This window comes from Helicoverpa armigera, chromosome 21 (genome assembly GCF_030705265.1).
Source record: "Helicoverpa armigera isolate CAAS_96S chromosome 21, ASM3070526v1, whole genome shotgun sequence".
Classification (NCBI taxonomy): Eukaryota; Metazoa; Arthropoda; class Insecta; order Lepidoptera; family Noctuidae; genus Helicoverpa; species Helicoverpa armigera.
The window spans coordinates 1,534,126-1,548,080 of NC_087140.1; the positions used below are offsets into that span (position 1 = coordinate 1,534,126).

Here is a 13,955-nt window from a genome sequence, read left to right on the forward strand (position 1 = left end):
CCAAGGATGTGCAATGACAGCCGGGACCTACTGTCAAAACTTCCCCCGTTGGACACCATTTCACCCGTTGGATGCAACTTCCTCCGTAGGACACAACTTCACCCGTAGGACACAACTTCACTCGTTGGACACATTTTCACCCATTGTACATAACTTCCATGTAGGACATAACTTTAGCCATTGTGTACAACTTTGTTCCGCCTAGCACGCTCCTACTTATAGGGGTGAATGCTTACACTGGTAGTGAGAAATTCAAAATATGATAGACTTTTTCATAGAAATTATAATAATATTTATTGCAGACTCTCTTTCTTACAAATACTTGTTTAACTTTGATCCTTATTTCCTAAGGAACCAACTGATGATAAAATAAAACAAACACTCTTCAAAATAGCAAGACCTAGTATAATTTAATTTGAAAATGAGACTTACATTATGTTTGGTAAGGAAACCATAGCCTGCTTTTAAACTAGTCCAGTCAAATTAGATCAAAAAATTTGTGTGAAGTTACATTAATTCACAACAAGCTGAAAACAAAAGCAGCAAAACGGTAAGTTTTATCATAATGATTGCGTTAGGACACATGACACATTCTTTTAATTAAAGTTTAATTAACTATTAAAAGGCATAGAGCACCGCCAATATGCGCCACGTGACTCATCTTTAAAAGCTTTCACTTCGTAAAATTGTCGACTTTTAAATAATAAAACATTACCGCCTGATGAGGCGTGTAAATAGCCTCATCGGGGAAAAATAATAAAAAATTAATGGATTTAATTGGGACAAATTTAAAAGGTGGAATGAAGAAAGAAAAGAGAAGTGCGGGATGCGGGAGCGGTGATTTCAAATCTTGAAAATCGAATGCGGGAAAAACAATATGGCGGTGAATTTCAAATCGTAATTCAATTAAATCCCTGCCGATGATATTCCGTTAGACACCAATACCACTACAACTATTTGCAGCAATAAAGCCCACGTACCTTGTGAATCCAGGGACCTCACTTAGAACCAGCGAGATGTGAAGATGCCTCGTTCCGGGGCGCGTGGTCGCGGTAAGGGCTGCCGGCCGGCGAGCTAAATCTAGGTTCATCCACCGGTGGACTGGTTAAAACTCGTGAAATCAGCACTGCACTTTAAGTCCGCAATGTCTTCTAGCAGCAGGTTCAATTATTACACGAGAATCTTCAGGAAATCACATATAGGGAAATAATGACGCGGAGCGGTGTGTATTCGACACAATGCGAATGGCGGCGGGAGAAGTACTACGTCCGTCCTTGGCGGTGGTCAGACGCAACACTGCTAGCTTGTTGCGAGTATCCTCTAGAACACTCGATACGAACCAATGGGCGCTGCGGTAGCTAGTATTGTCGTTCGGATATCATCACCAGAGACTCAATTGGGTTATTATAAATATGAAAATGATCGAAATAAAGTTTTAAGTTGCGGGAAAAATAACTTATGTATTTAATTTATTATTGAATAAATATTTGCATTGAAAAAAAAGACATTGACGCTTCACCACCGCCTTTTCTTTCAATATTCTTATTTCACAATTTTCCGACATTTTCTTTTGGTATGGTGTGAAAACGAGAAATATTCACGTGTCAATATTAACGTCTTAATCATCAATAGACAATGAATCAAAAGAGGTAGTAGGTAATTGCATTGCACTTCAGCATTGAAAGATAACCTTTTCCTGTTTAATACCAGTAGTTGTTCCATAGATACATTCAATTCCCAGAAGTACAATTAGTTGGCCCAAGTAAAGAACAACTCACTCGATTTGAACGATTGGTCAAGATATTTCGCCATAGAACAACCAGTTGAACCATGGGTTTTATTTCTCCGTGGTACAACCAGTTGGTCATCGCAGTTGTACCACGGGTCGGGAGTGATAATATCTTCAGTAAAATTAGTGAAGGATTTGTATGACATTCTGTCACTAAGAAGTGACTAAAGTAATCATTAACCGTCTTACCACAAAAACTTTCAAACGTCATTTTAAGACTTGTCTAAAAAAATGTCAGATTATGACGTTGACATATGGTTCATTTTGCAGACACATTTTTTTTAGACGGCCTTAAATCGAATAATAACGATGATAAGTATAACAATAAATGAAGCGTTCGCTCGTGGCATTTTCAGAGAAAAAATAAAATTAAACGCGACCACTCGTCTTGACACGCGTTACTGAGAGCATCGCGAGAGCCCATTCGGAGCCTCGTCGGTGTGCATGTTTGTGTGAGTGAGCCGTTTCGAACGTTTGTTCGTAGTTTCCGAACTGCTCTACATATATTTAAACTGTGGTGTAGTACTGCTTGTGGTCGGCTTTGTTGTTCGACATATACGGCCGAACCGACAATGCCGGCCCGCTTATGGTTTACCGGCAACCTTAAGGTTTACCATAGCATGGTATGGTACTATGGTATATTTCTCTTCTGTCCGGGCGTAGGTGATGTAAATGGAAACTTATCTAGATACCTAATATTTCCTTCATGGGGTTTTCTGTATTAAAAATTTCAAAATCAGTCAGGAGTGGCGGATGCCCTGAGCGACGGCGACAGTTTCTGAGTCAGTCCAGTAAAGTAAAGGCATAAACCATTTTGAGTGGACAAAGCTTATAAATAGTATGTACAGTTTCTAAGCTACCTTATGACAAAAAGCACTACAGAAGGCAATTCAAAGGCCTCAGTTACAGAATAATGTCATCATTGGTCTCGAGTCTCGACTACGACTACTCAGCGCGGTTCATTCTTTATATTATTAATTACGATCTAACTTTTGGTACTCAAAAATCGCATTAAAAGAGCTCTGAAAGATACACGTATGTTAAGTACCTATCTATGGAAACACTACCTAGACGAGACACTAGGAATGATCGAAACTATGATAATTATGGAAAAGTAGAATTCATTGAAATCCAACGGTCGCGTCATGTAGAGGAGAGGGGGGCTCCGAGTCGTCGTGCGCCAGCACCGCCAGCAGCAGCGCCTGCGCCGGCGCCACGAACACGCCGGGCAGCCGACACAGCCCCCGCGCCGCGCAGCCCAGCGCGCCGCCCGCCTCCAGCCGCCGCGGCACCGCCACGCGCGCCACCAGCCGCGCCTCCGCCGCCGACAGCAGCCCCGCGCGCGTACAGCGAGCACCCGCCGCCGACGCCAGCACGCCGCCCGCCTCTGCACACACGCCCCGTCCGTCAGCGCCGCGCCCTCCGCGCCCCCCGCGCCCCGCCCCGCACTCACCCAGCGCGAGAGCAACCATCACGTGGCTGGGATGCACAATGGCCTCCGCGTCGCACAGCCGCTCGCAGCACTCCGCATACAGCAGCGCTAGTGCCGCCACGTGCACGCTGCGCGGCGGCGGCGCGGCAGGCGCGGGGGGCGAGCCCAGCAGCGCCGACGTCAGCGCCCCCGCCGCGAAGGGCAGCGCCGTGGTGCTCGCCGTGCGCAGCACGCCCGGCAGCGACGGCAGCGCCGCGCGCCCGCACTGCCGGCGCGGTGCGTGACGTGAGGGTCGGGCGGAGCGGTGTGGGAGCGGGGGCGGGGACACTCACGAGCAGCGCGGTGTGCAGCGGCGTGGCGAGCAGCGAGCCGAGGTACACGAGCGCGCAGGCGGCGGGCGCGGCGCCGGGGCCGCCCAGCGCCAGCGACAGCCACGAGCAGCCGCCGCCACTCGACCACAGCATCACGCTGTACACATACCGGGCGACCTTATTTATTTATAGACTGACAGAAGAGTCATAGTTTCTTGGCCCTTCACGAGAGGAACGCAAGGACACCATCCTGCTTTAGTCGATATGATAGACAATTACAGGAATTATAAAATATATTATTACTTTTTTGCCAGTGGTCAGGTGGAAAAGTCCGCTTTAGTACCTACGGAAAGTAACAGAAGATCCGTGGTTGGTGAAGACATGCATCACGCGGAAGGTGAGGGCGCCATGACTGCTCCCGTGATAAAAACCCTCCTTAACGAGGGGACTTACCGCTATTATCGTGGCGTGCCCGATCCGGGAATCGAACCCTAGACCTCGCGAGCACAGCAGCCACGCTTGCGACCACTAGACCAACGGATCAGTCAAATAGACAATCAGTCAACTTGGGACGGCCGCCATGTTGGATTAAGGTCACGTGATAAATTTTTTGTATCCCTTTCAGCAAAACTGTTTAATATCCATATCATGGGGGTGGATTTCAAACAGCCAGTCCGCCATATCGGGAAGGCCGCCATTTCTTAGCTAGTCGTGTATTGTCATCAGAACTCAGAGTTAGTGCAAAATCTTAATGGGGGCTTGATATTACCTAAGTTAATAATGTGAATATTGGATAACAAAATATCTCAATAGCAGCAAAAAAAAGACCACAGCGAGCGGTGGTCATCAGGGTTATAAGAGGATACCGCACGATCTTCTTCGAAGCTGCATGCCTCCTAGCCGAATCCCCGCCATGGGACTTGGACCCACTGTGGCATCTGCAGCGAAGACTCGGCGCTGCACACGTTGGTAGAGTGCACAGCATGGGAAACGCATCGCCGTGACCTAGCGGCAGCAGTTCATGCTGCGGGGAGTCTTTCGCTGCCGGCTGTCGTGTCCTGCATGATCGGCAGCGAAGAAGGGTGGAACGCCGTCGTCTCCTTTTTTGAGGTTTTAAAGAAGGCGGCGGGAAGGGAGAGAGAAACTGTTTCCTCTCTCCCCGCCCGCAGCAGACGTAGTGGGCGTGTGCTGATCTCCGGCCACCATAGGTCGCGGCCTGCGGGCTACAGACTAGGGGCGTCTGTCGTCCGATCAGAAACAGGCCTCGAGACAGTGGCGTTGTGTTGCGCGCGCCTCTCTTAGTGGAGCTTGTTGTGCCACAGAGGGTGACGGGGCCCGCCTTTGAACATCTGTCGGGCCAATACCTGTCGCTTTTGCGATACCCGTGCCCTCGACAATAGGTAATTGAAGGCAACACTGGGTGGGTTTTTAGCCGGTAAGAGTCCGACACACCCCCTCCAGCGACTCCAGGTGGCAATTGCAATTGTCATTTGCAGACAATATGATTCATTATTGAATCTCAGAAAAGGATAAAGACGTTTATTTAAAAAACAAAAAAAAAGCAGAATGCCACATATGCTGCACACACACACATGCGCTGCAATAGCAATATTAATTGAGTCGTGATTGAATCTTAGTTTGATATCAATCGTATCGTATGTCGCTTAAGTAAAATTAGCAGAATCAAGCCCCGGGAAGTGGGTCAAATTAAGTTTCCAAGATTTGCTTACATACACAGACAAGTGAAGCTAATACAAGCGTGTTAAAAAAGAAATTTTGATGACTGATTGAATATTTTTATTTACTTTTGTACTAGTTTATTGCAGACTAGTCATTCCAAAGCAGGGTTACGCGGAACGACGGCAGCTAGACGCAGTACTGACCCCTGCGCGATGCGGTAGTCCACGCCGTCCGTGAGCGCGCTGAGCAGCGCGGCGGCCAGCGCCGGCCACGCCAGCAGCGCGTGCGCCGCGGGCCAGCGCGCCCCCGCCGCGCCCCATGCGCGCCGCCCCGCCGCGTAGTGCATCGTAGCCCTGCAGCGCCCGCCGCAGTACTCGGCGCCGCAGCGCACCACCACCGTGTCACGCCACTCACACAAGCGCGCTCACAGATACCCACCCGCTCTGACACCACTGAGCTGCATGTCCTAGGACTGCTTTTACCCTACCAGGCGGGTACTCGTAGCACTCATTTTATGCTGTGCATTCTAGGGTAAATAAAATATGAATAAAAAAGGTAACAACTGAAAATCTAAAAGTTCTACAGATGAATAATATTTACCTTAATTTTCGATCTCATAAATACTTTTTGATGAATACACATAACAATAGTTGTTGACAGCTTGTGTATGGCTGACGCGTGTCATTGTTGTGAGCTGCCCGCCACCGCTCAGTGCTCAAGCCATCCGCAATCTACATACCTATGCGGTGTGATGGTTCTTAACTCCAGGGATAAAATTCTGCTACCAAGATGCAACTACTGCAATAATAGTAACAGAGTTGTCCATACATTAAAATATTTTATTTTTTACAAGTCGTCACTCAGTATTTTATACAGTAATATTTTTGTCATGCTTTGCTTATGTTAAGGAAATAAACGTGTAATGTTGGTGCACCCTGCTCCTTAACGTTTGTATCCTGAAACACAGCAATCGATGCTGTGCTTGTTCCGCTGTCACATGAGGACGACTGACAGTCAGTCAGGGTCAGTCCCGGCCCACCGCCGGCACCAATCCAGTCTTAAGTCAAGCATTAACATTTGCATTCAATGCTGTTCATGGAAGTAAAACATTAGGGTGCACTACAAGTGCTGCCTGCCTGCCACCCACCTGACTAGCTCTCTGTGTGGAGTTCAGCAAGCAAGCATTATTTGAATATAACAGTACCAGTCAGTAGGTTGTCTTAAGGACTATATAAATATAAACTGTGTAAATGATGATGCAAGCAGACAGCATTTGATAAACCTAGAAATAATAAAATGTTAGAATTCAATTACATGATGAGGTGCAATGCGGTCTATGATGATGTAAAGTAAGCATGCAGACAGTAGTTGCCTCCGGGCGCGCCCAGCCGCGGCGCCAGCACCGCCAGCGCCACGGCGCCCGCCACCGCCGCCGCCGCCGCCGCCGCGCGCCTGCCGTCCGGCGGCGTGCGCCACACAGCGCCCATGCCGCGCTTCATCACTCAATCCACACGCAGGCCATACATCCAAGCAAGCCCATCTAGTACTTTATTTCATTTCTCAGGTGTCTGGCGCGTATCTGCATTGCGACACATTACTTCTAACACGGTCAATTTTCTTGCAATAACACAACAGCTACTCAGTTCAATTCAAAGGACATATTTATTCTAATGAACAGTAAAATACTGACTCGATATTATATCCAATTTAAGGTATGTATAACTTTGTGCAGATTAAAATGTAGTGCAAGAAAATATCTGCATTGCTGTTGAATTAAATAGTAATGCATTAAAAAATTCAAACACCGTATGGCGCCTCCGCGTCTTACGTACAGTTGACAGCTGTCCTGTCGCTGTCAGTTTATAAGGTTTATAACACAGATTACCTACTTATGTACGAGGCCTTACTTCCATTTAGGGAGTTCTAGAGCGGTACGACCGGTCGCCATAGTTGATTTCGAGTTGGTGCTGAAGAACCAACCTCTCAAGCATGAGGTGATGCACGGGGTAGGTGTACACCTCACTACCCCGTGCCCGAGATGAGGCCCAAGCGAGGGCCAGCACCAGTGTGGGGCTGCGTGAGAATGTGGATTCCCGTGTCCCCGCGCCCACGTGCAAGGAGGACACAGGGGGGTTTTAGCCGGTAGGAGTCCGGCACACGCACACCCCTCCACCTCTCCCCAAGCGGAGGAAGTCCATGAAGATTTCCCCCTCCCAAAAAAAAAGAAGCCGACCCCAACATAGTTGGAAAAGGCTCGGAAGATGATGATAATCGAGGATTCCATCCACCATCTAGGCATCAGCCAGGAAAAAAATAAAACGAAAATCCCTCATCCTTATTCTATACCCTATTCGCCGAGCCGTGAGCCAAAAGGTAAACAAAGAACAATACTTTTTCAAGATGTTGGGTATAACCCGACCGATGACAAAACAAAACATTGAGATAGGATAAGTCAATGTGACAAAACGTCACATTTTTATTAAAATCTCATTGACATATAACTATATCTACAATTTAGAAGCGTTCCATGTTTGATAATCAAGTATTTTAGGTATTCTTTTTCATGTAAACGATTTAAAACATATTTAATTAAAACTAGCTTTCGCCCGCGGTTTCACCCGCGTCGCGTAGCCGGATGGTGACAAAAACTATATCTTAAAACCTTCTCCCGGGTCTAAGTTACATCCCCTTCAGCCAAATCGGTCAAGCCGTTTTCATGTTATGTCGTGACAAACGGAAAGTGGGTTTATTTTTATGTATATAGATTAAGAAAACAATTTATGGCATTTATTTTGATAAATATGTTCATTGCTTCAATCGTCACTTATAAAGAACCCTTTTTATGGTTTGTTTACCCCTTGGCTCATGGCTCCGCGAATAGGGTAGAGTGAAAACGTGAAAAAATCATTGTCACCCTATCAGCTCCTCCATCTATTTGTAAACTTTGCAAATTATTATTATAATTTAAATAAGAATAGGTACCGCTGTTTACTGTCAACTGCATCAAAAGACGATATTGTTGTTGAAAATCTGACTGTGTTGTAGGTATTACAAGATATAGCTACATCATCCGTTCATTTCTATTGTCTGCTGCCTGATGGCTGCCTGTCACGCACGTCACATCTATAAATGTCAGAGAAAACAAAACAACATGAGACTGCACTCTACAACACTATACTTTTCCTCAAAACGAACTAAATTATTACGTTAGATTACTCTATCTAGGAAGTTTGCTAGGAAGCCTTTAACGTTAGGATATATAATCAAAGGTTCTGTTGTAGATACTGGGTACTTGATGAAGTTTTCTCATCAATTATGAAACATTAGCTAAAAGTAATGTTTTTTTTTTTAAATTAAAATAAAATCAGTACAAAAATATATAAGTACATAACTCTTTTAGCGTACATAGTGACTTGCGAGTTACCTTGTCGGCAAATTGATCTAGTGTTATCTACTTAATCAGTGTCGCCGTTACCGTTACGGTAATTGTTATTGTGTTTTGCTTTCAATTGCAATATAGTTTATGTATGAATCGCTCATAAAGTTGCACGATGGAATACTGAAACAGATACCGGCGCGATAAGGAAGGGGCGTCGGTGCCGCGCGGCGCGTCTAGATATCAGAGAGCGGCCTGACCAGTAAGCCGCCAGCGCAGACTCGCCCGGTCGCGCCACAGCTGCGCGCACTTCAACAGGTCAACGTACTGCTATCTCTAGGTACGTAGTTCTTGTTGTGTCTAACTCGAGAACATCGCTACTTGAACAACAGTATTGTGTATATATGCTATCCACCCCTAAGACGACCCACTGACTGTAAATAGGTACAATCCAGGATGCCACTTGTGTAAACTAAGTTTTTAAATTCCTATCTCTCATAGCCTATTCGTAAATACATACTTACAAGTATGTGTAAAACAATGCAACGTTGAGAAACCATGATCTTAGGAAATAGGTACTAAAGACCTATTCTTCATTCCTTAACTATATATGTGTTTATAACTATGTATGCTTTAAACTTATTTACCTACTTAATATGTGAACATGTCTAGTTAAATTATTGATTCAACTATACTATCAATAGCTGGATAATTCTTGCAAATTTATTTAATACTTCTGCACATTTTGTACCAGGGCGGACTTAACAAACAAATTCGTTTGACCTTGAACATACTTAAAAGAAAGAAAAAATAATTTTTCAGTAGAATTAGTATAGGTAATAGGTAGGTAAGTGTTTTATGGTGTAACTAAGACAAGCCAATGACCATTCTGACCAGACTCAAACATTCTTCCTAAGTGTTGTACAAACACTATAATAAAAGAAATATTATTTGTTTTGATCCAATACTACTGAATCAATTTGAACATATATTTCACTATCGGAAAGCTAAACTTTGCTAGAGTAACAGGCTATATTTTATCATGTACTGCTGGTAGTAAATCTGCATACAACTGCAGGAAATCAGTTTGTCTCATAATAATTATAACACTCGCATGTTACTACAACAACGTTCAATGTCATCAGTCAATGCTATAGTAGAATAGTAATAATTAGTCTAGCAATTTTATATTAAGATTGTTTAGGTAGCTTGGAAGCTTATCGTAAATTCTGATAGTCATACAAAATTAAATTTTTACTACATATGTAATGTTGAGCATTGTGTGACTGTACGTACACGTAACTTGTTGTGGATATCTACTTAACATAGCTACTGCAGATTACTATAATAGTTATTACGGTGGTACTCATACAAGTAGCTACTTGTTTAAGTGTAGATCTCTTTATGTGTAACAATTTGTCCTGAAATACTAAGCATCAACAGAAAGTATTTTTAGAGATATAACACATTTTATGACATCATCTCTTGCATCTGAAAAAATATAAATCCATATTATGGAAGGAATTTATTGCGAATCTTTTAGTAATTTAATAATCTACTAGTTTGGTCTACTAGTAATTTAATAGATAGCAATACAAGCATGTCAGAACAGTTGTAGTGTGGAGCGTGAGGACGTGAGGGCGACATGGGGTTCGAGTGCTTGGTGCACGGCGTGCGCGTGGCCGTGGTGAGCGAGGTGAACAGCGCGCACTACGACGCGCTGGTGCTGGTGACGGCGCCGGGCGTGGCGCCGCCGCAGGCGCTCGAGGACTTCGTGGCGGACGCGCGCCTGCTGGACGCGCAGCTGGACAGCGTGCCGGCCGTGCTGCGCTGTCCGCGCGTGTCGGGCCACCGCCTCGTGCTGTCGCCCACGGGCCCGCTGACGGCGTACGACGACGTGCGCGCCGTGGGCGAGGCGGCCCGCGCCGGCGTGCAGCGCGCCGCGGCGGCCGGCGCCACGCGCCCCGTGCTGGTGCTGCAGCCGCACCCCTCCTGGCCCGACGCCGACCTCGTCGCGCTGCTGGCCGCGCTCGAAGTGCTCTACGTGGTGAGTTCCCGCTGCGGAGACAGCATACGTACGCCGCATACGGAGAGGGAGAGTATAACGTGTGTCGGTATGTGTTCAGCCGCTGCAGATCCGCGAGTCGTTCCCGGCGCAGGCGCACAAGCTGGCGGAGCTGGGCGTGTACGGCGAGGGGCTGCGCGGCGCGCTGGACGTGCTGGTGCGCGAGGCGGCGGCGCTGGAGGCGGCGCGCGGCGTGGCGCGGGACATCGGCGGCGCCGACCCCGAGCGCATGACGCCGCTGCGCGTGGCCGCCTACCTGCGCGAGACGTTCGCGGGCTCCAGCGTGGCGGTGCGCGTGGTGGAGGACCGCGCGGTGCTGGCGCGCGAGTACCCGCTGCTGGCGGCCGTGGACCGCGCCGCCGCCAGCGTGCCGCGCCACCGCGGCTGCGTCGTGCACCTCGAGTACGCAGACTACGAGCGCACCGTCATGCTCGTCGGCAAGGTACTACAACACCACAATGTACCTACTGACAGATATGAATGAAGTGTAAAATGATACGCCGCAATCTCTGCATTTGCATAGCGTGTACGTCCCTTTAGTCAATGCTCGCGAATCAAGTAGTATAATGGGCGGGCGGCGCGTGTTGCAGGGCGTCACGTACGACACGGGCGGGTGTGACATCAAGGCGGGCGGCGTGATGGCCGGCATGTCGCGCGACAAGTGCGGCGCCGCCGCCGTCGCCGGCTTCCTCAAGGTGAGTCAGCCGAGTGATCATCCACGCACGTGACATCTCACAGTTAGCCAGATTACTACAACCAGATATTCCAAAATAGTCAGTTGTATGTTTTCACGTACTTTACGAGGTACATCTAAATAATTTACTAGAGGTTCAGTATTGTACCTTTAAAAGGTTTAAAACATCCATGATGGTACAATTGTTATGTAATATGATAAAAAGGAAACATTTTGTTTTGTACAAGGCTCCAACTGATCCTCTGAACCGATTTGAAAAATTCTTTCACTATTGAAAAGCTACACTCTTCCCGAGTGTCACACGGCAAGTGACATAGGCTATACGCCCACGATAATTCCCACGGGACGCGGCTGAAACCGCGGGAAATCATCTAGAATCTAAATATTATCGCTTGCTATATGACTACTTTTATGTTTGAAAAATTTGTTAAAACGGCAGTCGAAATCAGAGTCCATTATTTGTAGGTAGGTACCTTAGTATTACTTGTATTCTTTCTTATCTTCCATACCCGATAAGATACGTAGATTATTATAAGGGAACAAATATAATGACCACCATAAAATGCTTTGATACCCTAAGTTTTGTAACCAGAAATATCTACTGAACACCAGAAAAATAAAGTCTAAAAATGTAATAGTACCAGCTATTTTAGTCACGACTACACCTTAAATTGTATTCGACCACCAAATTTAGTAAATGATCACCAACTCTTGACGACCAAATTAATGTATTATTTTTGCCTAAATAAGTCACTGTGATTGCCATAAAATGTAGGCTTATTACCAAATAAAGTATTATGATGCCATATTAAGTTATGTGTCCGGCTTGCAATGCATGCGTGAGTGTCAGTATGACGAGTGACAGGGGAAAATGGAAGAAAATGACATATTGCGCCGACCCCAAGTAAAATTGGGAACAGGGCAGGAGAAAGAAGAAGAAGAATGTGTTTCTCTGTCCCTCGAAAACACGCACTGTTTAGAGGCATGCAATAGACAATTTTCCACCCTAGTGCATTAAAAGGGTCCCCATAATTTTATTACATTTTATTCTATCAGGCCGAACTTATTGTTTTAGAGTCAGTTTACTTAAACAGGATAGCAAGATGTAAAAATTTTGATTATCATTTTATATTAAAACACTGGTATAATAATGATGATCATTTACTACTTTTGGTGATCATTTACTACTTTTGGGATAACAATGATTTATTTGGACTCATTTTGCTTAAATAGGATAGCAGAATTTAAAAACTTTGGTGATAATCTTACTTTAAAATGGTGGTTTAATTTTGGTGATCATTTACTATTTTTGGCTTACGAATGATTTATTTTGGAGTAATTTCACTTAAATAGGATAGCAAAGTGTTAAAACTTTGGTGATAATTTTACATTAAAATGCGAGTTTCATTTTGGTGATCATTTACTATTTTTGTCTGCTATTTGTTACTATATCTGGTGATCAGTTAAACATAAGCCTTATTATAATACGTAGATCTCAATTAGTAGGTACGATGTTATTTTTAACTTATGGTTTTTTAAACACTGATTCTAACGATGAGTAGCACCATTCGACTATAACGATAATCGAACCGTATCCAGCCGTGTACCTATTTGCAAGTCGTTGTTTGGCCAACTTCATAATTATAGTTCCATTAATCCAATAATGGTTCTGCGAGTGGCCGTGGCGTGGTGCGCGCGGGCCGCTCGAGACAGTACCGCGTGTGTGCAGGCGTGCGACGAGCTGCGGCCGGCGCTGAAGGTGGTGGCGGCGCTGGGCATGGTGCGCAACTCCGTGGGCGAGGAGGCGTACGTGGCGGACGAGCTGCTGCGCTGCCGGCGCGGGCTGGCCGTGCGCGTGGGCAACACGGACGCCGAGGGCCGCATGGTGATGGGCGACCTGCTGGCCGAGATGTGCGAGCGCGCGGCGGCCGAGCGCCGGCCGCAGCTGTACACCGTGGCCACGCTGACGGGGCACGCCGTGCGGGCCTACGGGCTCGGCTACACGGCGCTGCTGGACAACCACGCGGCGCGCGCGCTGGGCCACGCCGCCGCCTTCCGCGCGGCCGCCGAGCGCCTGGGCGACATGGTGGAGGTGTCGACGCTGCGGCGCGAGGACCTGCGCGCGCACCGCGGCCGCGCGCCCGGCGACCACGTGCACCAGGCCGACAACGCGGCGTCCTCGGCCCTGCCGCGCGGCCACCAGGCGCCCGCCGCCTTCCTGCTGCTGGTGTCGGGGCTGCACGAGGCCGACGTGCCCTACGCGCACCTGGACGTGGCGGCCAGCGCCGGCGACCTGCCGCACCCGCCCACCGCCGCGCCGCTGCTGGGGCTGGCCGCCTACCACGGCCTGCTCTCCAAGCGCTAGTCCCACTCGTGCATAATACTATACATAATAATCAATTTATTTTTGGATTTTTTTATTTTTTCTATTCATGCATAATACTATATCATGTAACAATAAATCTAAAATGTTGTTATTGTATTAATAAAGTTGTAATTTCACCGTCGAGTTTCATTAATCTCCTAGTCAACAGTCTCGTGTACAGCCGTGTAGGAGTCCCGCTCGCCGAACGCTCGAACACTATGTGTTACAGAGAAATAAAACATC

At 46.8% G+C, this 13,955-nt stretch overlaps 2 protein-coding genes across 4 annotated transcripts; one reads left to right on the forward strand and one right to left on the reverse strand.

Annotated features, from left to right (window-relative positions):
- Positions 1-384: 384 nt before the first annotated feature.
- Positions 385-5,558, reverse strand: LOC126056382 (uncharacterized). The gene is made up of 3 exons (XM_064039957.1): positions 5,416-5,558; positions 3,554-3,689; positions 385-3,486 (listed from the first exon to the last, which is right to left on the reverse strand). Exons 1-3 carry the CDS (start codon positions 5,556-5,558, stop codon positions 2,911-2,913), a joined length of 855 nt encoding a protein of 284 aa, XP_063896027.1. The 3' UTR covers positions 385-2,910.
- Positions 5,559-8,345: 2,787 nt separating this feature from the next.
- Positions 8,346-13,849, forward strand: LOC110380779 (putative aminopeptidase W07G4.4). Of its 3 annotated transcripts, none has more exons than XM_049849103.2 (6): positions 8,346-8,694; positions 8,781-8,928; positions 10,207-10,635; positions 10,715-11,095; positions 11,244-11,348; positions 13,077-13,849. In XM_049849103.2, exons 3-6 carry the CDS (start codon positions 10,234-10,236, stop codon positions 13,710-13,712), a joined length of 1,524 nt encoding a protein of 507 aa, XP_049705060.2. In that variant the 5' UTR covers positions 8,346-8,694; positions 8,781-8,928; positions 10,207-10,233; the 3' UTR covers positions 13,713-13,849. The 3 variants fall into 3 exon arrangements, with proteins under 3 accessions (XP_049705060.2, XP_049705058.2, XP_049705059.2); XM_049849101.2 differs by having other exon boundaries at positions 8,347-8,694; positions 10,201-10,635; XM_049849102.2 differs by lacking the exon at positions 8,346-8,694 and having other exon boundaries at positions 8,710-8,928; positions 10,201-10,635.
- The last annotated feature ends 106 nt before the right edge of the window (positions 13,850-13,955 follow it).

Coding starts and splice junctions, on each gene's coding strand:
- LOC126056382 (XM_064039957.1), bottom strand. CDS start 5,558: ATGCACTACGCGGCGGGGCGGCGCGCATGGGGCGCGGCGGGGGCGCGC. Junction 3,690..5,415: donor GACTACCGCATCGCGCAGGG/GTCAGTACTGCG, acceptor GTATGTGTACAG/CGTGATGCTGTGGTCGAGTG. Junction 3,487..3,553: donor CGCTGCACACCGCGCTGCTC/GTGAGTGTCCCC, acceptor CCGCGCCGGCAG/TGCGGGCGCGCGGCGCTGCC.
- LOC110380779 (XM_049849103.2), top strand. CDS start 10,234: ATGGGGTTCGAGTGCTTGGTGCACGGCGTGCGCGTGGCCGTGGTGAGC. Junction 11,096..11,243: donor CCGTCATGCTCGTCGGCAAG/GTACTACAACAC, acceptor CGCGTGTTGCAG/GGCGTCACGTACGACACGGG. Junction 11,349..13,076: donor CCGTCGCCGGCTTCCTCAAG/GTGAGTCAGCCG, acceptor GCGTGTGTGCAG/GCGTGCGACGAGCTGCGGCC.